Source organism: Coffea arabica, chromosome 7c, assembly GCF_036785885.1.
Source record: "Coffea arabica cultivar ET-39 chromosome 7c, Coffea Arabica ET-39 HiFi, whole genome shotgun sequence".
Classification (NCBI taxonomy): domain Eukaryota; kingdom Viridiplantae; phylum Streptophyta; class Magnoliopsida; order Gentianales; family Rubiaceae; genus Coffea; species Coffea arabica.
The window spans coordinates 37,837,043-37,860,516 of record NC_092322.1 but is presented as its reverse complement, the minus strand read 5'-3'; the positions used below and the strand labels follow the sequence as shown (position 1 = coordinate 37,860,516).

General features: G+C 37.4%; 4 protein-coding genes and 1 long non-coding RNA gene across 7 annotated transcripts; 2 read left to right on the top strand and 3 right to left on the bottom strand.

Annotated features, from left to right (window-relative positions):
• Nucleotides 1–1,883: 1,883 nt before the first annotated feature.
• Nucleotides 1,884–5,039, bottom strand: LOC113697969 (uncharacterized). The gene is made up of 3 exons (XR_003450065.2): nucleotides 4,606–5,039; nucleotides 4,148–4,238; nucleotides 1,884–2,571 (listed from the first exon to the last, which is right to left on the bottom strand). It is a non-coding gene; the product is annotated as an uncharacterized lncRNA (long non-coding RNA).
• Nucleotides 5,040–6,181: 1,142 nt separating this feature from the next.
• Nucleotides 6,182–10,082, top strand: LOC113698292 (uncharacterized). 3 transcript variants are annotated; one of them, XM_027218067.2, is made up of 6 exons: nucleotides 6,182–6,440; nucleotides 6,532–6,721; nucleotides 7,149–7,335; nucleotides 7,995–8,198; nucleotides 8,491–8,794; nucleotides 8,945–10,082. In XM_027218067.2, exons 1-5 carry the CDS (start codon nucleotides 6,234–6,236, stop codon nucleotides 8,783–8,785), a joined length of 1,083 nt encoding a protein of 360 aa, XP_027073868.1. In that variant the 5' UTR covers nucleotides 6,182–6,233; the 3' UTR covers nucleotides 8,786–8,794; nucleotides 8,945–10,082. The 3 variants fall into 3 exon arrangements, with proteins under 3 accessions (XP_027073868.1, XP_027073867.1, XP_027073869.1); XM_027218066.2 differs by having other exon boundaries at nucleotides 8,880–10,082; XM_027218068.2 differs by lacking the exon at nucleotides 8,945–10,082 and having other exon boundaries at nucleotides 8,478–8,725.
• On the top strand, nucleotides 8,797–9,870 carry LOC113699875 (uncharacterized). The gene has a single exon (XM_027220229.2). It carries the CDS (start codon nucleotides 8,797–8,799, stop codon nucleotides 9,868–9,870), a length of 1,074 nt encoding a protein of 357 aa, XP_027076030.1.
• A 1,833-nt stretch (nucleotides 10,083–11,915) lies between the features above and the next one.
• LOC113699224 (beta-galactosidase-like) lies at nucleotides 11,916–17,780 on the bottom strand. The gene is made up of 18 exons (XM_027219424.2): nucleotides 17,026–17,780; nucleotides 16,808–16,903; nucleotides 16,585–16,697; nucleotides 16,353–16,419; nucleotides 16,153–16,245; nucleotides 15,845–15,991; nucleotides 15,368–15,456; nucleotides 15,139–15,244; nucleotides 14,924–15,011; nucleotides 14,601–14,719; nucleotides 14,339–14,503; nucleotides 13,947–14,122; nucleotides 13,718–13,827; nucleotides 13,494–13,603; nucleotides 13,276–13,386; nucleotides 12,836–12,946; nucleotides 12,479–12,684; nucleotides 11,916–12,401 (listed from the first exon to the last, which is right to left on the bottom strand). Exons 1-18 carry the CDS (start codon nucleotides 17,185–17,187, stop codon nucleotides 12,293–12,295), a joined length of 2,178 nt encoding a protein of 725 aa, XP_027075225.2. The 5' UTR covers nucleotides 17,188–17,780; the 3' UTR covers nucleotides 11,916–12,292.
• Nucleotides 17,781–21,992: 4,212 nt separating this feature from the next.
• Nucleotides 21,993–23,168, bottom strand: LOC140010686 (uncharacterized). Its single transcript, XM_072058002.1, has one exon. It carries the CDS (start codon nucleotides 23,166–23,168, stop codon nucleotides 21,993–21,995), a length of 1,176 nt encoding a protein of 391 aa, XP_071914103.1.
• Nucleotides 23,169–23,474: the final 306 nt, after the last annotated feature.

Sequence of the window (23,474 nt, the reverse complement as noted above, 5' to 3'; positions counted from 1 at the left end):
AAATAATTTTTATGTTTATTAAATTATTATGAATTCACAAACGGGTTATCGAGTCATATCAGATTGCAAGGCTCCATTTTTTTATTCATTTTTTGATAATGTATTAATATTGAATATACAAAAAATATATAGATTTAATAACAAGGCTCCATAACATATAGGATTGCAAAATGAGCTGAATTGGCTCTATTTTCGCAACTTCCAAAGCTCGAGTTCAACATTAATCTCGAGCTTGAGCTTGAGAAAAATAATAACGAGTGATCATTATTTTATTTGTTTAAGAAAAGATATTTATAACATAAATGAATAGTCATTTATAACAAGTAATAGAAGTAAATAACTTCAAATTATCATATGATCAAATGGAGCAAACGAACTCTACATGAAATGGGAGACGAATAATCTTGTTGTCTAGCATTTGGTAGGCATTGTCATGTTAGATGTTTGGTTTAACCAAAAAAAATAATAGGGGTAAATTAGTCCAAAAAATTAAGTGTAATTGTCATGCCCAAATTAGTCCAATACATAAATTTTGTGCAAATTGAGGCGGTTATTTTTCCCAAAAATGCTATTTATTTCTTTAATATGGGTAATGCGTAAATAGCAGTTGTTTGTTAACTGTATGACCATATCGGTCAAAAATCATGGTGTATGATTAATTTAAACAAATTAGTCCAAAACTTAATTTTTTATTAGTTATGGTAAATAAAGCCAAAATTCTGCAATTTTATTAATATCTAGTTAACATAGTGTATACAATTGTTTGAATATATTATTATATAGAAGGTGTTGCATTAATGTTTGTAGATTGTAATAAAAGTAATATAAGATGGCACAAAGAGTCATTTATAAAAAGAAGAATAAAATAGTCATTTATACCATCAATTTGTTAAAATATATTCATCCAATGGAGCAAATGAACTCTGCATGAAATGAGAGGTGGTTACTGATCTTTGGATCAGTAATCTTGTTATTCAGCGTTTGGTTGGTTTTGCGTTAGATGTTTAGTTTAACAAATAAACATCAATATTTATTCTATCAATAATAGCATGAGATGGAATTACTTACTTGAGAATTGCAAAATTGCTTTTTGGTACAATGCAAATCTTGACAACGATCTTGAGCTCTATCAACTTTCATTTTAAAACTCGAGTTCAACATTAATCTATGATAGTTTGAGCCTAGTTGAGCTCGAGAAAAATAATAGCAAGTGATCATTATTTTATTTGTTTAAAAAAAAGTTATTTACTTCTATTATTTTAATATGGGTAAATATTCATTTATAACATAAATGAATAGTCATTTATAACAAGTAGTAGAAGCAAATAACTTCAAATTATCATATGATCCAATGGAGCAAACGAACTCTCCGTGAAATGAGAGATGATTACTCATCTTTGGATGAGTAATCCTATTGTCCAGCGTTTGGTTGGCAGTGTCAAGTTAGATGTTTGATTTAACAAAAAAAAAAAAAGGAGTAAATTAGTCCAAAAAATTAATTTAAATTGTCATACCCAAATTACTCCAATACATAAATTTTGTACAAATTGGGATGGGTTTTTTGCCCAAAAATGTTAATTATTTCTTTAATATGGGTAAATGCATAAACAGTAGCGGTTTGCTAATTGTATGCCCATATCGGTCCAATATCATGGTGTATGATTAATTTAGACAAATGAGTCTAAAAATTAATTATTTATTAGCTATCATAAATAAATCCAAAATGTTGCAATTTTATTAATATGCAACAAACATAGTTAACTACATATTAATGATACGATCTTGTATTAATGTTTGTAGATTGTAATTAAAGTAATATAAGACCATATCGGATTGATGAAATGGACGGAATCCAAACGTGTACAATTCATTAGGGGAAAAAATTGGCACAAATGCATGAGATGGAATTCTATTTCAAACAAGGAAAGTTTTCACAGTTGCCGCACTTTCACTTCTCGCCAACATGCCGATGTGTGGTGGGAACCGTGAATTTGAGGGACAGTAGTTAGTCTCCTATAGGCTTGTGCTTGGTGCAGCCTCCGTTTTCAATGCCGATACCACCATCCCTCTACTCAAAGTCTATGTATTAGACAAAATTGTAAAAGTCAATGCCGTTAATCTCCTATAGGCTTGTACTCTATCCGAAAACAAGTTTCGCAATTTGTTCTAAAGTCGGGTTTTGCCTCCCTCTGTCTATTTTGAAGATTTTTCCATTTTGGATTGCGCTCTCTTTCACACGAGCACACCCATTTTCTATATTTCACAATCTCACTGTCAAACATCTTGAAATCACTTTTGCGGATGCTAAACCCAATTGCTCTTGCGTATGTGTTATAAAATAGCTTGGCATGTGACTCGGACGGAAATGTCATTTTCATCACTTCATCACTCTCAATGTCATCCACGCAAAATTGATCGAAGGCGATATCAATTGCAGTGTTGACATTTTCTTCACCCCCAGTCTCTCTACTGCCATTTTCTTCCACATCTACATATGGGTCTTCTGGATATTCATTTAAATTTAACATTGATTTTCTTCCACACATGACTCCGCTATCTTCCATTTTTATTCTACAAAACAAAAGATTGACGTTATTATATACCATTCATGTACTGTTAGAATTGGTAATCAATACTCACATCCTTTTTATTACATTTCATTCCCATGTAACCAGACTTAGTACTTCAACTTCACATGATATATGAATTCAATAACATAAACACGCCACTTTTAAAACTTCACTTCTTCCACAAAATTCATAATTAAATTAATTATACAAAAGAATGTAATACATGTCATTCCTTTTTTTTTTCTTTCAAAAGATATTAATTAAATCTTTAAACTTAGTCCTACCAAAGAAAAAACAATGGAGTAGCAGGAAAAAAACATTGACTAATTTATGGCTCCAGAATCAGTAATAGGATTTAAAGTCTTAAAAGAGACTTTTATGTTAATTATCCACCATTTTCTCCCACTACCTTACTTACAATAAAAGTCATAAGTGGACGAAAACAGTTTACTATTTCATCTGGACACAAACTCATTCACAATTTGGTTGGTTAATTTCTTCCAATGCTTTCTCCCTGATAATTTATTCCGATTCTTTCTTCCAAATTTACATACATGAAAACTATGTCCTTACATAGTTTTTATTGTCTATCACATTCCTCTGTTAATATTTTAAATTATTATTATGACATCAAATCCATGTCCTTAACGGAATCAATAGTCAAATAGTGACCCAAAACTTAGTGAAAATAATTAAACAAAAAATTAGTTGCGTAAAAATTGACTATTTTGTACTTCATAAAAATTAATCAAACAAAGAGATGCATATCCCACCGCATAATGCAAGACCCACATATAACATTTTCCTCTAACATTAGTAATTTATCTAATTATTTGAAAAACATAAACATGGTCTTTATCAAAATTTAATAAATATTACTTACCTTCTTTTCAATTTTGGGAGGTTTGCTTTGTTGATTTTCCACCATTTTTTCTTCCATATACATTGTGATGGATCCTTGCCATTCTTGAATAATTTATAGTATAGGTTCAAAGTAATGCCATTTATTATCCCCAACAACCATTTTAATTCATTAAATTTTTAATAACTCATTTCCAAACGCTTGAGTGGCTGTTGGTGAAAGCATTGAATGCAACTTGGACAGTAAACTTTGGAACTAATCCTCGGACAATCTAGTTGTGGTACAACTAAATTGAATTTTGTCTGATACAAATTCGTTGGGAAGACCATAAATTCTTAGGACGTGGATAGGGATGATAATGGGGCGGGGGTGGTGCGGGGGATCCTTCCCCCATCCCCCGCCCCGTTGTCAAATAACTCCCCCCGTCCCCCGTCCCCCGCCCCTTGCCCCCCACCCCCCGCCCCGCCCCCGCCCCCGCTCCGTTTCCCCCGCGGTCCCCGTGAGAAATGGATAACCTTCTACAATTCATAATCCTCAGCTTAGCTGTAAATGAAGAACTAAGATGTGAAAAATTAAAAAAAGAAAATATCACCTATGAAATAATGAGGGATATTAACTGAACCAACAAAGGCCGAGCAAACTGAAGAGGCACAGAGCATTGCAGTTTTGGGTAGACAATACAGATTCTCATTTTGCAAACACATCAAGAGCTTACCTCTGAGATTACCAATAAAGCAATCATAGAAAGCTCTCTAATAGCCCAAAAGTTTTAAGACTTTAGTCCATCAATCAGCTGAAGAAAACCACTGCATACAGAAAACACTACTCTTATCAAGATGCTCCAAAACGTCTGCTAACACATTCATAGGCCATAATTCCTAAAAAGGTAAATGGAGGTAGAGTAATACCATATCTTTACGATATATGTGAAACAAGATATAGATTTTTAATCTGAATAAAGCCTTAACTGATACCTCCATTTCATTCACGCATTTTCACAAACAGATTACAAGCACACACAAAAAGTTTCATCCTCTTTCAACTATGAGATTGAAGTGGACCATAAAATTTCCAACGCAACCAAAATTTCAGTCATCTAAGAACGTAAATGCAAGCAAATTAGCAGGAGAGGGGAAAAAGAAAGAGAGAGAGAGCATGAATTTCATTTAGTACCAGTTGAAGTTTGAAAGGAGGGGAAAAATGAATTTAGAGATTTCGAGTGACTGAGACTGATTACTGATTAGAATTGAGGGGAATGGGACTATGGGAGGCGACGGCGGTGGCTGGCTGCGATTCTGCGAAGGAGGAAATGGAGGAACTAAGAGGGAAATGGGAATGGCCGAATGGGGGATAATTAGATTTAGAGGTTTTGTACTTTTGTGTATTTAATATTTATATGTATATATATATATATATATATATTTTTTTTTTTTTTTGTGCGGGGGATGGGGCGGGGGTATATTGCCCCATCCCCCACCCCGTTTTAAGGCGGGGGTAAATATTTTGCCCCCGCCCCCGCCCCATTTGTACCCCCGCGGGACGGGCACTCGCGGGCACCCGCTCCCATTGCCATCCCTAAACGTGGACGGTAGAATACAAGAATATGTCCTTTTGTTTCTTTAAGCCAAACCCCACTTCTCTCATTTTTTAATACACATGTTCCCGGTTATGCATCTACAACAACCGGTCGTGACCCAAGGCAGAAATAGGATATTCTATATCAACACTTATTTTCATCGATCATTACAATTATCATTTGTTGAGATGTCACTTCCACATTGGACAATGATGAATACTACACGTCTAGTATTTCTCTCAATACTAGATTGCAGATGGATCCTTGTTTTTCCAACTTTGAGATGATTGGTATATCAAATATGCGAATTATGTGATACCTGCGCCTTGGTGGTCGCAGGTGCTTATACCTCAAATAGCAAAACTTCATCTAATCATGGTGATTTGAACCTTAAAATCCGTATCTTTCATTTCAACAACCCTTGTGAAATGAATCCAATGTGGATGGATGAAAAGGATAATGACTAATCACACAAGATCACCTGGACCGTTTAAAAATCTAGGGAAACGAAAAAGAAACAAGAAAAATACCAAGAAAATACCTATTTTGGGGAAATCTAAATTATTCACTCAAAAACAGTGCAGACATAAAGTCGCTTATTAGTAGTAATTAAACCATTCAAATACGACATAAATAAATACTGAGATGCAACAAAAACTACGTGCCATTTGAAGTTTAATTTCTTTATGGGTTTTTCTAATAGGTGTTTAATAGATACTTGTTAACATATCTAAATTTCATTTAACTTATCATATATATATACGCATACTAACAATTATTATCGTCATTTACATTTATACACATTATTTAATTAATCTTACTTTTCAAAAAATCTAACAATTGAAGTAACGCACTCGTTAGACGAACCATTTCTTTATTAATAGTAGAAATCAAATGCTTTTAATCCATTCCTTACTTAGCAACAAATATCAAATTAAAACAACAAATACTAAGCAAACGTTATTGTGTACTAGTAGATTGCACACCTACCAAATAGGAAGGACAAGAAATAAAAATTTTAAAAAAAAAGAGGGATAGAGAGAGAAAATTTTCCAGACAACTAATTTTATTATTCTTAGAAGCCCATATGGTAACCTGAAGCCCAAGCCCAATAGAAGCAATCCATCCCATAAAAACCTCTGCCGAGATCTCCTTCCCGCTCTTTGGCGGGAAACCTTTCGTCTTCTGAGTTCTGAGCATCAGTCCGTCAGCATATGATGATGCTATGACGAAATTTTCAGAAATAACATCTCTTTTTTCCTCGCTTGCTTCGAATGCAGGAGCCCTAGATCCAACGGCTACAAATGAAGATGATGAAGATCTCGCCATCACGATCTCCAATCTGAATCGCTCTCTCAACCTGAGCGAAACTCAACCTAGCACCAGAGTTCTGGACACTGCGCTCTCTCTCATGTGCTTCACTGCTCCGCAGGTCCTCTCTAAACTCAATCAACAACTTTTTCAACGTTTTCCCCTTCGTATTTTAGTTTTTTATTTTAAATATACTGTCTTTTATTTGTTAGGTTTTCCAATCGGTGTTTGATTGCACGGTAAAGACGATCGTCGCAGTTCTGTCGTCTTCTATCGAATGTAAGGTTATTAAAATTGGTAAAAATGAGGTCTTGCGAGTTGGCGGATCGATTTGTAGGCAAGACTGCGCGGAAATTATAGAAGCATGTGTTGATGTTTTGGAAAAACTGGAAGGACATCGAGGTATTTTTGGACGTTCTTTCTATTCTAAATTTGCTTTTCTGTGATATATTCTTTTTGTTTTGGTGCATTCTCTGAAGAATATTAGCTTCACGTTTTTGTTGTATTTCAATTTTGTAGCTTTCAACACTACTTAAAAATGCTGTGATGGCTAGTTTTAGATGATATGGCAAAAAAATTACTACTAGTAAATAATAAAAGATGCCAAGTGTACTCGCATTTCAAGGATAGAAATGGCTATGATTGGTACATTTTGGACTTGCAAAAATGTTAAGTAGGACACCTTCAAATGGTTGGGCGGAGGGAGTAATGGTCTGAGAACTTACTTTAATCTATAATGCTGATCTGAAATTGGCCTTAACCATTGAACTAATATTAGTGTTTGAAATTGATATACTAGCCTACATTGTTCGTCTTTTTCATCTTGTAGGAGATCTTTCTCTCTCAATGGTACATGCTGCATTACACATGGTGGTACTGGCTTCACGCTTTAAGTACACTTTGGAATCAAGTGCTGTTCTTGATGTTAAAACAGTTGATGGATGGAAACTTTCTTTTCAAAAGCTACTTGCCCATGTGCCAAAAGAAAGTTGTATGAGCAGAGATATGCCAGTAAGGTGGGTGGTCTGGACTTTGGAATTCCATATAGCAATCTGAGGGTCTCTATGTTTTACAGCCAATGTGTTGCCTTAAAGTGTGCTATTCACTTCAATGTCCTGAATATTTTATGTTCCTTCTCTTTTGTGATTAATTTTTATCCAGTTGACATACTCGAGAATGCTGATTTTTATCCCCATCACATACTTGAGAATGCTGATTAATACTTCTCTAATTGACGTACTTGCGAATGCTGATTTGAAGACAGAACTTTTTGTAGTTATTTTGTAGATCACCAATTTGCCATTTCAGGTTGAAGCTGTAACTTTTTTTAGTTATTTTGATTCTTGGACATGCGAGATATGTTTACTTACATGATCTTCTTTCTCATATGATATTATAAGTAACATCTTCTCTCTTTGTTCATTTGTTCATAGTGTCCAAAACTTTTTATATCTTTTTATGTGGTGAAGTGGTGTAGATGTGAAAATGTGGACTGTGAAATGTAAATGCTTGAATTAAGAAGATGGCTGGACATCTGAAATCACCATGTTATCTTGGTTGATTCCCCAATGAGCTTAGAGGACCTCTATGGTTTGTAATTTCTTGAACAGTTTGCTCGTCTCAATATGTCATGCGCAGATTGTTTCATATCTTGCATTAACCAATACCTTTGCAGGTTGCTGTGTTGGTATCTTGATCCTGCCCTTCTAAAACATAATATGTCGCAAATCTTGCAAGAGGTCAATAAAAGACCTTTTCTTTGCCTGAGTATGGCCTTCAGTGAGATGACAGAATGGCATTCCATACTGATATCCTTGACGCTTGCTCCAGCTCTTTTCATTGAGGCTAGGGCCCTATTGCATAATTGGTATCTACTAACGTGAGTTCCTAGTCACAAATTTCATGAACTCTGTTGTCTACAATAGGTCTGATGTTTTGACTACTTGATATTGAAGTTTAGCAGACTCTGGGTTCACACCCTTTGCTTGGGGTTTTACGCTTTCTGGTGTCTGTCATGATGGCTTTTTGTTATTTTTGATCTTCACGTGCTAGAATTTTGAACTATTGCTATTTGCAGCAACCTGTTTATGCTTGGTCAGAAAAGAATAAGCTTCTTTATTTTCACATGAATTGATGTCTCTGCTCCCTCACTTGGTAGGATTCAATGACAGGGGTTTGGCTTCTGTGTTGAGGCTTCAGATTCAGTTGGTTTCACTGGTTCTAGACATAGTCTCCAGACCAATGTCGTGGGGCTTATCAATGGAGACTGGGTCCAAAATGCCATTTTGTGATGCATATTTCCCGTACAAGCAAAAATCTATAAGAATTTTGGCTGGACCTCTGTCGTGGGAAAATTTTCAGCAGCTAGTTCAGAAGATAAGCAGATTGGTTTCTCAGGGGGGAAAAGACTATAATGGAAGTTCTGAGCAAGGGGTGTTGAAGATGGAACTGACTGGTGGATCATAAATCTCTATGGTATGGTTTTGCTATATGGCCCACGTCTTTTGATTCCCCAGTTTTTTTATGCAAAGAAACTTATGTTTTTTCTCCTCCACAACAGGGCTATTGCTATAAACTTCCCTGATTGGTTCTTGTTTGCCTGTCTACTACTCTTCTCTGCTCCAGACTTTCAGGGCATTTCCCATTTAAAGTACATGATACACTCCACTGATAAATCATATGATGAGGAAGTGCCTTATTGCGCTGCTGCAGCGAGCTATATTGCATGGATATTGGACCCTGTTACCGAATCTAATCAAGACTTGCTAGTTGATTATTTGAACAAACTATCAGGATTATGGACTTCAAAGCGCTTTAGCTCAGGTAAATGCTACCAGGCATCACGGGGCTGCAAGGAAGAAAGTGAAATTGAATTGGTTTGTCTTGAAAACAGAATCCTCAAATATGACAATCATTCAAATTGGATCTGGTTGAAGGAATTTCATGACGTGTGCGTCAGATATTGCAGACAAGTTACTGGTTTTGCATCTGTAGCAGCACAAATATCACAAGGAGATTGCAGCCAGCAAAGTAGATTAATTAGGATGATCCCATTAGGCATTTTGATTGGATTCCTTGATTCTGTAGATGAGGTAGGATGTGAATTATTTTTGCATTATGCTGCAACTGGTACTATCTTAAAATGGACAGAAACACAAATTCATGGACGGAAGCAAAACGGAAGGATCTGTGAATGGCAGGAAGAGTCAACTACGTGGAGTCAAACATGTACGGCAGAAGAGGCTGTAGCTGGAGCCTCTGTTGTCTTTGATCTAACTGATGTAACTGAGAAGATGTCAGCTTCTTTATTTGAAAATGAGGAGAGGGGGTTAAAGTTTATTCATGGCATGAAACTGAAGGTTGGAAATTATCTCCTCAAGTGCGTCAAGAGGCTTCTCCATTTTAAAGCTGATGAAGCAGCAAAACTTTTAATGTATAGGGACCTCGTCCATAGCTTAGTACGGTGGGAACGTCAAGGACAAGATCCCCAAGACTACAAGGACCTGGAGGATGTCATCGACGCCTTGAAAGGTGCATCAGCTTTCTTGTGAGGAGATTGTGTAAAGAAGAAAATTTCCTCCTGCAAATTAGAAAAGAATCATTGGCCTGATTGGATAATAATGTTTAACTTTGTACGAGTGCAGTATAAGTAAATGCTGTTGCAGCAAATGTAGTACGCAACCTATTGGGAGCAAATTGTTCCCCGTATTTTTTACCTTGATGCTTTTTTGCACGAATATATCCTGAATTTGTTCTCCGAGCTTTTTAAAATCTACTAGTAATATCTTATGTACTTTGCATGTGATTATTTTATTCCAAAAAAGAAATATTTTGGGTGTGATTGTATTAGCCCAAAAAAGTGATATGTTTTGGTATTAAAGTATTGAAAAAATTGCACCAATCATTTCTCACATATTATTGATGTGATATTTTAGTAGTTCCTTAGAATCAAAATGATCGATTTTGGTCCCTAATAAACAGAAGAGGCTCGCTTTTGGTTGTTGGTCAACTTCTTGCTGGAATTTTTGCTAGAAATTGAGTCCATCGATTGAGGATTATTGGGTTCAGATTTATCATGGATTTTGATCTTAAGGATCTTTTAGATCATCATTGGATGTAATTTGATTGCAACTCTGTTTGAGTCTTGTGGAGAAAATAGAGTCGAAAATTTGGAGTTTTGGATTTCTTGTTTGATTCTTTGGTTTGTGTCTAGGTGACGATTTTTATTTGATTTGAAGCTTGGAACATGTTTGAAATGATTTGGAAACTTGATCAATGCCAAAATAAAGTTGTAAAATTTGTCGAAATAACCTTTGGACGAGTTAGGTTTGAAAGTTTGCAAAACTCAACAGTGAAGATGATAGGATCCGACATCATCCAACTAAAATTCAACCAGAAAATTGACTAGGTATCAAATGAGAACGTTTTATATTTGTTAAAAACTAAAACCACTCATTATAATTTTGAATGAATAAAATTTCATATCAATAATATGTGAGTGGCGATTAATATAATTTTTGCTAAAATATTTTGACAAATTACCGTGATAAATTATTTTTTCTTTTTCCTTGAAAATATTTATCTACATTGAAACTTTGGATATAATATTTGTTAAAAAGCTTATGGTCCCACAAAACACATTGCCAATTATTTTTGCTCAATCTCTCTGAAGGATTCCGGCTTAGTAACAAGTTTGCAAGCTGGCGTTTGATTAGCAACTGCACAACCATGTACAGCATATTAACTAGCAAATCGTATTCAGGGCCATGCAGCTTCTCAACGAAATCACAAGGCGTATCGGCATGGCGTAGCAGCACATTAAAAAAAAAAAAAAACAAAGATAATAAATATGTCATGATAATACGAGAAGAATAGCAACAAGGCTGTGTTGGAAACTTTTCAAAATTTGTATGATGTACAAACATGTAATTAATGTACATTCATTAATGGTTTTGGTACATGTATAGTGTTGTGAATATTTCTAAAATGTACATTCATTTATGAATGTATTCATGTATATAGGAATTCTTGAATGAAAGGATAGATTCATGTTTGATCTTAAAGATCATGTGATGCATGAATTAAAATGCATGAATGTGTACACAATACTTTGAATCTATTCATATAAGTATTTAATGAGTTCTTTTATTTCCCAAACAATCTTCCTATATAAAGAGGTCAAGTAGAGAATGGTTTGCTGCAGAAAATCACTTTCCTACTATTCTATACTCTCTCAAAAAGCACTCTTTAGTTCACAAAGGGTTTGTCTTGCTTTGTGCAAAAGTTTAAAACAAACAAATTTCATCTTATCCTAAAGGATGTTTGTCCAAGGTTATTGCACGTTATACCGGACAAATAAAGCCTAAAGGAAAGTGATATCTATCACGATTTGAAGCCGATTATTGTTACAATATTTGCCAGTTCTTTGAAATTTTTCCCACAGGCTGTTTTCATATCAATACATTACGCATAGCAAGAAGGCTGTTGTCAGATCAGTACATTTTACAGTGACAGGCCAATCAGGCTTTGCTACTGAGATAAGCACACAGGATTGCTCAAAACAAAAAGGCTTAAAGAAGATATGCACTAGTCGCAGTTTTATCAGAAAACCAGATATGGGGGGGGGGCTATGCATTGATTTTCAGTGCATGTCATCTGCATACATCAGGCTTATTTGGAGTTGCCTCCAATCGGACAGACATGCTAATGAGATACATATGCGGGACTTCTCATAATTCTAAAACTTAAAAAAGATGTGTACACAGGAGATGTACTATTCCCCGTTGTATAAAAATATCTGAAGAGAGCTAGCTATCCTTTGTTTGCAGAGTGTATGCCGTTTACATACATCATGCTTATTTGCAGTCGGGTCGAGAGTGTGAATTATTCACAGTGAATGATGCCTATACAGTTCTTCATTCGTGACACCAAATTGGAGCCTTCGAATATCCCAGCATTGGATTGGATACCAAGTCATCTTGTCCTTTTAACCAAATACAACCAAGTTGAATCACCACCCCATTCTTCGAACACAACCAAAAGATTTCCACTTGGCTGCAGCCAAGAACGAGGAACATGGTACCTAAAATTTAGAGTGTCATCAGAAGTTATCGCATTGCTTACACAATCTATAATCTAATTGCTGAAATTATTAATTACCATCTCTGAGAAGGTTTTCCACAATGCATCTGGCATTTCTTCTCTGAGAAAGTCCCGGCATAATTACAGCCACCACAGTTGCCATTTGCAATATTTGCCGGCCAGTGCCTTCCAATGCTTTGACCATTTACCCACACTTCTCCTTTCCCCATACTGCCCATATCTAAAGCTATTGGATCGTTTCCCGGGGGTGCGTCGAATGTAGTCTGAATGGAAGTGTACATTGTTTGAATTAATAAACGAAATTTTAGCAGGAAATGTCTCAATTATAATTTTGAGGAAGTGATTAGGGCATCATCAGAACACATTTAACTTGTGCCAGTCAAACCACCAAAAAATAAGGGTAAACACAATTACCTTGTACCATGTCAGAGGCTGCTTGTTAGCCAACAATGATCCTTCTGCCCATTCGACAGAGGCACTTCCCGTGACAGTATGGAGACTTTGAGCTTCACCTTTCAAACCAACCTGATAATGAACAGCCAAATAAGTGTTGCTCCATGAGCGTGCATTCTGGCAATCTCTTGAAAGAAATAGCCATTTGAAAGACTTGCTATTGCAAACACGCCCAAATCAATGAACTTTCAACTTATTAATTCACTTTGTTAATTAACAGTTTAGTATTGCTATGATGCCGGAAGTGATAACGAAAAACTGCTTTTGTTTCTTCTTTTTCTTCCAAGGCTTTTGTTACTTGTCGATATGGGAGCTAATCATGCAACTGAAGTTCTAGAATTTTTCTTCCTCTTTTGGTAACTCACAATATGGAGTAAAAACAAAGGCAAATACTAATGAACCTTGTATGTCCATCTCTGCTTTGTCAGGTCTCTTGTGCCCTCATTTAGACCCTTCAAGGTTATTGGACCCAGAACACCTGTATTCCAGGTTTCAAAATGCACCCCAACATTCTGAAATACGATGAAAAATGCAATTAGTACGCTTGAAGAAAGCTTAACCAAATGCAATTAGTGATAATATTTAGGAAGCGTGTGGACATTATCAACTGCAAACTAACCGCTAATCCCACTGCAACACTAAGTAAAGAAATCTTGTTGACACCAGCTCTAAGTTTTACATTGCTACTGTATGTGAGTTTTGGATTGTCCAATGAACCATACACCGTCCCTAAAAACAGACCCGTTAAGTATTAGCATAAGAACATGACGAAAAGTGAGTAGAAATGTACAGAATGTCAAGGCAGAACTTGGTAATTTGCAAACACTATGGAAATCTAACTACCTGAAAGTTGACCATTAATGAAAACATGCAAGGCATGGCCAGCTGACATAACAGTGAAAAGGGGGTCCTGTCCGCTCTTCAGGAATCCTTCATTGGATGCAATATTCACGCTGGAGAATCAAAAGAGGCAAGCAGGGACGGGTTAAAAGGAAGACTGAAAGTGATACTGAGATCTAGATACAGGATTTACAAAATGCTTTAAAGAACTCATTAGATAATATACACTCACTCTGTCAGGTACCACAAATAGTCCGAGGAATCTCTTGTCACGTTCAATTGCTCCCACAATCCATTCATTACAAGCACATCACTGTCGTCTGCAGAGGGTGTTTCATCAGTGTACGACTGCCATGATAATTTACCACCCACAGGTGTCATCAATGGCTCTGAGCTTGGGGAATTAACCTGCAAAAGACCATACACTGGTGTTGCTTAGGTTTAATTGTTGCCTAAAGCTACGAAATTTGAATGCATAGAAAAAGATTAAATTTTGGTCAGAAAACGGGGAGAATAAACATTAGAACGACCAGATAGGAATATTTACACGTGTGTCAAATCTCCCTCCTTCATGACTAATGGAAGAAAACAATTGCTGTTCACCTTAGAGAGCTATTTCCTTACCTTTGCAGTATTGTAGACTACGGTCTTGCAGTCTGGAAGAATACTGACAGACCAGGGTGGCAGGTCATATGGAAGATTTTGGAAGCTCACTCTCACTGAGTATGTTGGGTCATAGTTAGAAAGGAAAGCAGCACAAGCTCCAGATCTTGATTTAAACACATGAGCCTAAACAAGTTTATGGAAGCATAGTCAGATTCAGAAAGTAAGAGGTGATAACACCAATAAAATTGCTGATGTTGTCAACCAACTGGAATCAATTTACCTCTTGATTCTTCCCGAGCCAGATAACTGTGGGATACGTTGAAACCATAGCTGGTTCGCATTGTTTGATGGCCTTATGCAGATCTCTCAAGTGCCCCCATTTTGGTTCATTCAGTAGCCCTAGTAAATTAACCACAACATATATGAAAAGTTGTATTCAAGTTCTGAAGAGACAGGCAGTCATATTGAGAGCTGCACTTTTGCTGCGAGAGACATCCGATGTTGCACGAAACGGTCATTCATCCTTTTTGATCATCATATGCCATTTTATGTGCAGTTTACAAAATATCGAAGATTTAAAGTTGGTATGATACTGAAACGTACCATATTCATCAATTGGAGCATCATAGTCATAGCTAGTGGCAACAAACAGACCAGAAGCAGTCCGGCCAAAATTTGTTCCTCCGTGATACTGCGGCCACCAATGCAAAAACACAAAATACACAGACATTTCAAAACATATTAAGCTAATTACCTAAATCATATAAAGGCAGTGGGCTAGAATTTCTTTCCCAATATGCATTTAAGATTTGACTAACCATATAGTAGTTGAAAAATGAACCATTGTTTTGGATAAACCTTGCAACTGCATATGCCAAGTCCTCTGCTGGTCGATGGAGATTTGGTCCTCCATATTGTGTATACCTGGGATATAGTAGGAGGGACATCAGAAGGTTTCTTAACTTCTAATTAGCACGAAAACCTAGAGAACAGCAGGAATGGATAAAAAGGGAATTTTCTTTTCTTTTTTTTTTTCGAGTGACTCACCAGCCAGTCCAGATTTCAGTAAACATTTTTGGTTTGTAAGGCTTGTTTGGAACAAAACCTTCACAGTAGAAGCCATTGCAAGCGTCTATCTGCAATATAATAGAAAGAGTATGAGAAGCTTGAGAACAGAAAATGGAACACTTTTGCAGATTCACCTTCAAGAGAAGAGCTGGAACAGAAAGACATCGAATTCAGCAGCCGAATACAAAATTCATTTTCAGATTAATAGATTTGTCCGACATATTTGTGGGCATTAATTTATTTCCCTCGGTAAGATCAGCCAAATCTGTTCAGCCAAACCTAATGGGTCAAATATCAAGCATATAACCAAACATCCAAACTCTACTGATTGAAGATAATCTTTCCAAGGACAAAATAAACAAAACCAAAAGCTTTAGGAACCATTTGGGCCCTATATCACCCTAATAAACTCGGGAAAAAAGGGCAAAAAAAGAGGTGGTAGAAAGAATTGCTTACAACAGGATCAGGGGCATCATCATCTTGCATGCACATGACCCATGGAACACCAGTGTTTTGAGCAACAGCCATTTGTGCCGCCCATTTGGTATATGCTTTACCTGGAGCTCCGATCTCCCACTCAACTGGGCCATACTCGTTCTCTATCTGGAAACATGCAAATATCCCAAATAAATCCTAAGAATTGGTTGCAACAGACCTTGTAATAAACGAAAAACCACGAATGAAACAGAACCCATATCCATCTAGAAACACGGAAACAGACAAAAAAAAAAAAAAAAAAAGATCACAAGTATTTATTTTCCAACCTGGGACATAATAATTGGTCCTCCCTGAGGCTCGAACAAATTTTCTGACTTCATCAAGTTGACAATTTTCGTAACAAATCCTTGCATTGCCGCCTTCGTCATGGTCAAAAAGTAAATTTCAGAAGTCAAACTAAAACCGAACCATAAAACACAGCCATTGGTGGATTTAAAAAGGGTCCCTTCTGTAGTTGAGTTAGTACCTTAAAAGGCCCGTTGTCTGTCCTAAATTCCATGCCGGGCACGTATTTTAGCCAGACCGGGAAACCCCTGCATCATTAAAACAGAGAAGAAACAGAGGGATTCAATACCAAAACCAATACCCATACATTTCTATTACTAGTACAGTATTACTTCCCATTTCAACATTAATAAAAGAAATTTAAGATATATGTGAACGTATGAATGTAGTAGATAGTTATTTATGTGCATTACCCAAAGTTCCATTCTGCACAAATGTAGGGGCCAATGCGAAGATGGGCGTAAAGACCAGCAGCTTTTACTAGCTTGAGAAATCTGACGATATCGCCCCTGCCCTCAAAATTATACTGCAGAAATACAAATTCGAGATAAATATAGATTACAGGAAGGAACCTTTAATTTTCAGATAGAAATGATCATTGATCAAGAAAAAAGTGGATTGGAAATTCAAGAATACCTTTCCAGGAGAAGGCTCGTGCACATTCCAAAATACGTAAGTTTGTATCACGTCCAAGCCTCCGTCTTTAGCCTTCTGTATAAGATCAGGCCACATCTGTATCCCACCCCAAGTAAATAAGTTGAAAAAGAAAAAAGACTCATCAGAAGAAATTCATCACTAAAGCATGCATACTCGAAAAGAAAAAAACAGGGGATATTCATATTGGCGATTGTTACCTCAGGAGTGCTTCTGGGATAATGAATGGAGCCAGAAATAAGAATTTTTCTCTGGCCATTAATGATGAATGACCTGCCATCATAAGAGACTTTGGCTCTAACTGTACAGCTAAGAAATGATACCAGAACTATGATCAACAACAAAATGTTGGTTCTCAACATTTTCCTAATTGAGCCCCGGAATTCTCCTATTCTCTTTTTTCAGAGCCTCAAATCTCAAAGCCAAATGGGGTCCTTTTTGTCCTTGAGTTCTTCGCTTTTTACGTTCTTAAAATTTTGCCTTTTGTCGGTACTAAAATACAAAAGAACAACAAAAGAAGCTGATAAAATAGAGGGAAATAACAAGCAGCCTATGTCCCGCCTCCTTTTCCTTTCCTAATCTTTCTCTGGTGCTTCTTTTGAGAATGAGGTGTTTATTCTATATTGATTGATAGTATCCTGTGGAGATGGTTTTGGCATTTATGGAGCCAAGGGTGGCAGGCAGCCTGCAAGCACGAATTTGGCTTTGAAATAGAATTTGATTTTTAAGCATGAAAGCTTTGGAGGCCTGCTAATGGCTATTTATACAAGTAAAGAGCTAAAGATTGGAGGGAAGTGGGACGCATTGTTGGGGGATTGGGTGGGGAGGTCGGTTGGGGATCTATCTTTTCTGCTTAGAAATTCACGCTAATTCAAGCAAGCACATTTGATTATGTGACTCGGAGTTTTTGATAAGATGCTACTCAATTGTGAGTCATTTTGGACAATCTTTTTGACTCTTGCCTTTGAAAAGACTAAAAATATATCCCATATCAGGATAAGGAGAAAGGATCCTTTGGGGTGGTTTTGTTCGTTACATTTTTAACTTGAGGTGTAGAATGAAGGAAGACCTGTCGTCTTGTACTAGTTTTATGGCTGCGATTGAGGAAACGAAAAGAAAATGGAATTCCGTAGTTTCTGATGCTTTACACATAGGTGCGGAAAATGGAGAAGCGTAACATCGTTTTAGCTTTTGTGAAAGGAAGCTACAGGGGACGTACGCTTGATACTACTAACTAGAAGTCTTAATTAGCTTCAAATTTCTTCCAGTTGGTCGAATAATAATTATTGTGAGTATTGTTTTAGGGTCAATATTGAAAATTGACAAATAAAAACTGGATGGATGTTTGGTCGAATTCCGGATAGAAATTACGGCTCTCCACTTGCACAACTTGTTTTCGCTTTCAATAATTCACAGGTATTGATGGATGAACTTGTTTTTTCACTTTCAATAATTCACGGTTATTGATGGACGAGTGACAATTATTTTGAAAAATAATCTTTTATATAGTGCAAGATTTACTAAAAAATGATGGATACTTTCTCGAGTTTTGTTTGAAAGACTAGCATAGATTTGCGTAGGCTTCAGTTATTAGTCCCATATCAACTTCAAAAAAGGTATTAATAATAGGCACAAAGAATAAATATTGCATCTCCTGATCATCTTGAAATTTTACCCATCTGAAGCCCAAATTAACTACTACTGAAAAAAAATTCGACAGTTTTATTTTGGCTTCTTCTTTCTTTTCATTGAGGTATAGCATTAAAGATTCCAAAATGACCAAATTCTCGTTCTTTTTTCTTTTTCTTTTCGGGAGTGTGTTCAAAACTTGAAAGACATGTGTTGGTTTGTTACTTGTTGTGGTTGATGAATTATGGAACCAGACTTGGCTCGAAAGAAAAAGTCAACCAAGAAGACACACCACAGCACTGTAGTTTGGACTTTTTGGTTTGAAAACAAAGCGTAAAAGAGATTTTTTTTTTTTTTTTTTTGAAAAAAAGGGACAAAAGGAGGAGATCGCTTCGAGACAGAGAGCAAAGAGGTTAAGTAAAGGGTTTGGAGTTGGCTCCTCCTTTTGCACTTTTGTTTCAAATTCGTGTCTGCTTTCTTTTTTTTTTTTTTTTTTTTCCAAAACGGCAACATCATATTAATCACAGAATCTAATACAAGGTTAGAGCCTTCGCTCCTCCAAATCTGCCTAAGCTAGCTCCAGCAGCCATGCTGGGAAGTCACACTTCCATTCAACTATTTCTAGTAAATCTATAGCATATTTTGCTATGTGGTGACTAACAAAGTTGTTAGACCTCCTAGTGAAGGAAAAACAACATTTATAAAATTCAGTTCTTAACCGCCATATGTCTGCCAGTATAGTAGCTATGCTAGTCTCTTCCTCCTGTGCATTGATCTTGTCGACTACCATCTTACAATCTGATTCAAATTCCACCATCCTCCACCCTTCACGTTTAGCTATCACCATTGCCTCCCTAATCGCCAGAGCTTCCTCAACTTGTGCTTTTGCACATTTTGTAGTTGGGCATGCCCAAGCTCCTACCAGCATCCCATTCCTATCCCTTGCCACAATGCCCCATCTAGCTTTGCAGGTCTGCTTGTGTAGAGCTGCATCAGTATTGACTTTGATCCAGTTGCCTTGTGGCCTCTCCCAACCCCTCTTTACCTCAGCCTTTCCAAGTGTCTGTCCCACCTCCCCAGTCCTTTCTTCCTGAGCCAATTGGTACTCATTCCACTCCATTACTGCCTTGTTAACAACAGCCATTGGATCTCTACTGTTATTGTTGAAAAGCTTGTCATTCCTAGCCTTCCAGATTTGCCACAAAATATGCACAGTGAGAACAATGTGTCCTCTTCCACCCTCCCTTACCATAGCCCCTCTGAGTTCTTCCCACCAATGCCAGAAGCTGTTGGTAAAAACCTCCAATCCATCCCAGCTCAGTGGGGCAGCTTTCCATATTGCTTTAGCTGAGCTACATGTAAAAAGCATATGTTCTAGTGTCTCAGCTTGCTCACCACAGCACCTGCAGATAGGATCACCTTTATCACATTTTCCCCTTAGCACAGCATTTGTAGGTAAGATTCCCTGTAGACACTTCCAGATGAAATGTTTGAGCTGGTTCTTCATGTTCAGCTTCCAAAGAAAATTCCAGCACTGAGACTTATGTCTCCCATGACTACTTGAATCTAGCGCTTCTTTGCAGTAGCCATTCCCTCTCTTCATCTCTTTTACTTGTTTGTAACCAGATTGGACAGTATAAGCACCTGAACTAGTTTTTGTCCAATATACCCTATCTTGCTCCTTCCCCAGACTTAAAGGTATCCTTGCTATGTGAATTCTGTCGGTTTCCTCAAATTCCTGCCCCAGCATTTCCCATCTCTAATCAGCTCACAGACCCTTTGAATTTTACTACTTGGCTTCCTCTGGGATCTTATTCTCCCATCCTCAGAATCAGGCAGCCATCTATCCTCCCAAACTTTGATTGTTGCACCATCCCCCACCCTTATTCTCATCCCTTCTTCCAGTAAACCTCTAGCACTCAGTAGACTCTTCCAGCACCAAGAATCATTCCCCCTCTGCTATGCCTCCCAAATAGACTTCCCAGGAAAATATTTTGCCTTCATTATTCTGCTCATTAGAAGATCTGGTCTCGTCTGAATCCTCCATAGCTGTTTTCCCAGTAGAGCCATATTAAAATCCTGCAAGTCCCTAAAGCCAAGTCCCCCCTCTGACTTGATATCAGTCATCCTACTCCACTTGATCCAATGAATCTTCCTCTCATCCTCCCTCTGACCCTACCAGAATCTAGCCATCTCTAAGCATATATTCCTGCATAGTTCTTTTGGCAATCTACAGCAGGACATTACATAAGCAGGAAGTGCTAGAACCATAGATTTAAGTAACACCTCCTTACCAGCTTGGCTCAGGAGCTTTTCCTTCCAACCTTTAAGTCTGTTAACAGTCTTCTGTCGAATGAAATCAAACACCTGCCTTTTTGATCTCCCTATGACTAGTGGAAGTCCTAAATACTTACTCTAGTACACCTGCTGCATCCCTTCAAGCACCTTGAGAACTTCCTCCTTCTGCCTTTCCTTTACATTCTTGCTAAAAAATACTGATGACTTCTCCTTGTTTATTAGCTGGCCTGATGCTCTTCCATATACATTCAGTACCTTCATAAGTTGAGTAGCTTCAGTAGCCTTAGCACGACAGAATATGAGTGAATCATCAGCGAAAAACAGGTGAGACAGACTAGGGGCTTCATTAGCAATCTTCATGCCTAATAGAGTACCCATTCTATTTGCCTTTCTTAACAAAGCAGAAAAACCTTCAGCACAGATCAGAAAAAGGTATGGAGAAAGGGGATCACCCTGCCTAAGCCCTCTAGTTGGCTTTATAAAACCCTTCTTATCTCCATTCATGTTTATGGAATAAGAGACACTAGATATACATTCAAGAATCCACTGAATCCATTTAGGACAGAAGCCCATTTTTTGCATAACCTTGGACAAAAACACCCACTCTACCCTATCATAAGCCTTAGACATATCAAGCTTTATAGCCATGTAGCCATTCCTGCCAGTTCGTTTATTTTTGAGGAAGTGAACACCCTCATGTGCAATAAGGACATTATCTAGGATCTGCCTTCCAGGAACAAAGGCAGATTGGGAAGAGCTAATACAAACATCCAGAACAATCTTAAGTCTATTTGCCATCACCTTGGAAATGATCTTATAAAGGACATTACAAAGACTAATAGGTCTATATTCAGTGATTCTGGATGGGCAGTCTGTTTTCATTTATGGATTTAAGAATATGACCAGAATGAAAGAAGCCACGAATAGCACTAGAAACATTCTCTCTAAGCACATGCCAAAATTTCTGATAAAAGATAGGAGACATACCATCTGGCCCTGGAGACTTGTTAGGATGCATGGAGTTAACTGCATGGCTGATCTCCTGATCTGAAACTGGTCTGGTAAGCATTCTGTTCATCTCGGCAGTAATGGTCAGTGGGATCCCTTCCAGAATCTCCTCAAACTCAGTTGGAACCTCTAAAGTAAATATTTGCTAAAAGTAGTCTACCACCTCCTCACAGATCTCCTCCTCAGCTCTACACCATTCCCCAGTCTTCCTTTGAAGCACACTGATACGATTCTACCTCCTTCTACTCATTACACTAGCATGGAAGAAACTAGTGTTCTTATCTCCCTCAGTCAGCCACTTGACCCTGGCCTTCTGACTCCAGAAAATTTCCTCCCTCTTATAAGCTTCTACTAATTGCCTCTTGAGACCTGCAATCCTGCCTCTACTATCACTGCTACTGCTCTCCCTCATCTCTTTAATCTCCCTTTTAATCTGCTCAATATTTTGCTTGGCATTCATGTTCAGTGTCCTACTCCAATTCAGCAAGTTAACTCTGACCTGCTTAATCTTACACTGTACCTTATAAAGCCTAGACCCCTGCTGGTCCCTATCCCAAGCTTCTCTCACCACATCCCTTACACCCTCTTGCATAAGCCATCTTTTATCAAACATAAATCTCCTTTTCCTTTGTTTTGCCACTGGGGTAGTGTCTAGAATCAGAGCACAGTGGTCAGAGGCCTCTGTCTCTATATGAGTACACTTAACCTTCCCAAAGTTATCACACCACTGCCTTGTTCCCATTACTCTATCAAGTCTCTCTTTTATCTCCCCTTCATTGTCCCAATTGTTGCACCAGGTCCAAGGGACTCCCTCAAAACCAATATCAACCAGTGAATTCCTACTTATGAAACTGTTGAACTTCTCAAAGCTAGCTTCAGTCCTAACTCTACCTCCCCATTTCTCCCCATTAGAGGTAATATCATTGAGATCCCCCATAAGTGCCCAACAATCACCCCAGATCTGTTTTCTTCTCTCAAGCACATCCCATTGCTGTTCTCTCACCTTATCATCTGTACTAGCATATGTACAAATACACCACCAATCCTTTTTTCCTTCAGAATCAGCCAAAAGCAGCTCTATAGTAAAACTAGTAAACAAAATTGTTTTCACCTGGAGCTTATTCCTCCAAAACACAGCCAGGCCCCCAGCAGTACCTACTGGATCTACTACAAACAAATCATCAAATTTCACCCACTGCTTAACACTATTCAAGTAACTCTTCTTCTTTTTTGTTTCTGCTAAGAAAATCAAAGCTACGGCTCCAATTTCTGTTGCACACACTACCCAACCCAACGGTGTAGCCAGGTGACAGCCAAACCAAAATCGAAGCAAAAAATTTGAAGAAAATGGACCATAAATGAATCCAAGTGCTTTTTGGTGGATGAATTGCCAGAATTGCAAGTGCATCTATGATCAGATACGCATTCTACAACAGCTTTTGCTGTGTTGGTTTTGGCTATCTTTCTTGGTTTTGAATTGCTACATCAAATTGCACTCCGGTTCCCTAAAATATGCCGCGCGTTTTGAGGTGCATTCCACCTCAACAACCAGAATTCTTCCTCTTAATACCCTTTGTTGTTATGTTACCCAATGACGCACCATTAGAGAGAAAAAATCATGCTTGATTTTGTTACATCATTTCAACCGATTTATAAATTCTATCAATAACGTTTTTTCTTATACATCCCATCCCACTGCTTTCTCTGACCCCGT

Coding starts and splice junctions, on each gene's coding strand:
- LOC113699875 (XM_027220229.2), top strand. CDS start 8,797: ATGGTTTTGCTATATGGCCCACGTCTTTTGATTCCCCAGTTTTTTTAT.
- LOC140010686 (XM_072058002.1), bottom strand. CDS start 23,168: ATGCACTTGCAATTCTGGCAATTCATCCACCAAAAAGCACTTGGATTC.
- LOC113699224 (XM_027219424.2), bottom strand. CDS start 17,187: ATGTTGAGAACCAACATTTTGTTGTTGATCATAGTTCTGGTATCATTT. Junction 15,245..15,367: donor ACTGAAATCTGGACTGGCTG/GTGAGTCACTCG, acceptor ACTATATCCCAG/GTATACACAATATGGAGGAC. Junction 14,504..14,600: donor GGCTCGGGAAGAATCAAGAG/GTAAATTGATTC, acceptor AAACTTGTTTAG/GCTCATGTGTTTAAATCAAG.
- LOC113698292 (XM_027218067.2), top strand. CDS start 6,234: ATGACGAAATTTTCAGAAATAACATCTCTTTTTTCCTCGCTTGCTTCG. Junction 7,336..7,994: donor AGCAGAGATATGCCAGTAAG/GTGGGTGGTCTG, acceptor ATACCTTTGCAG/GTTGCTGTGTTGGTATCTTG. Junction 8,199..8,490: donor CATAATTGGTATCTACTAAC/GTGAGTTCCTAG, acceptor ATTCAATGACAG/GGGTTTGGCTTCTGTGTTGA.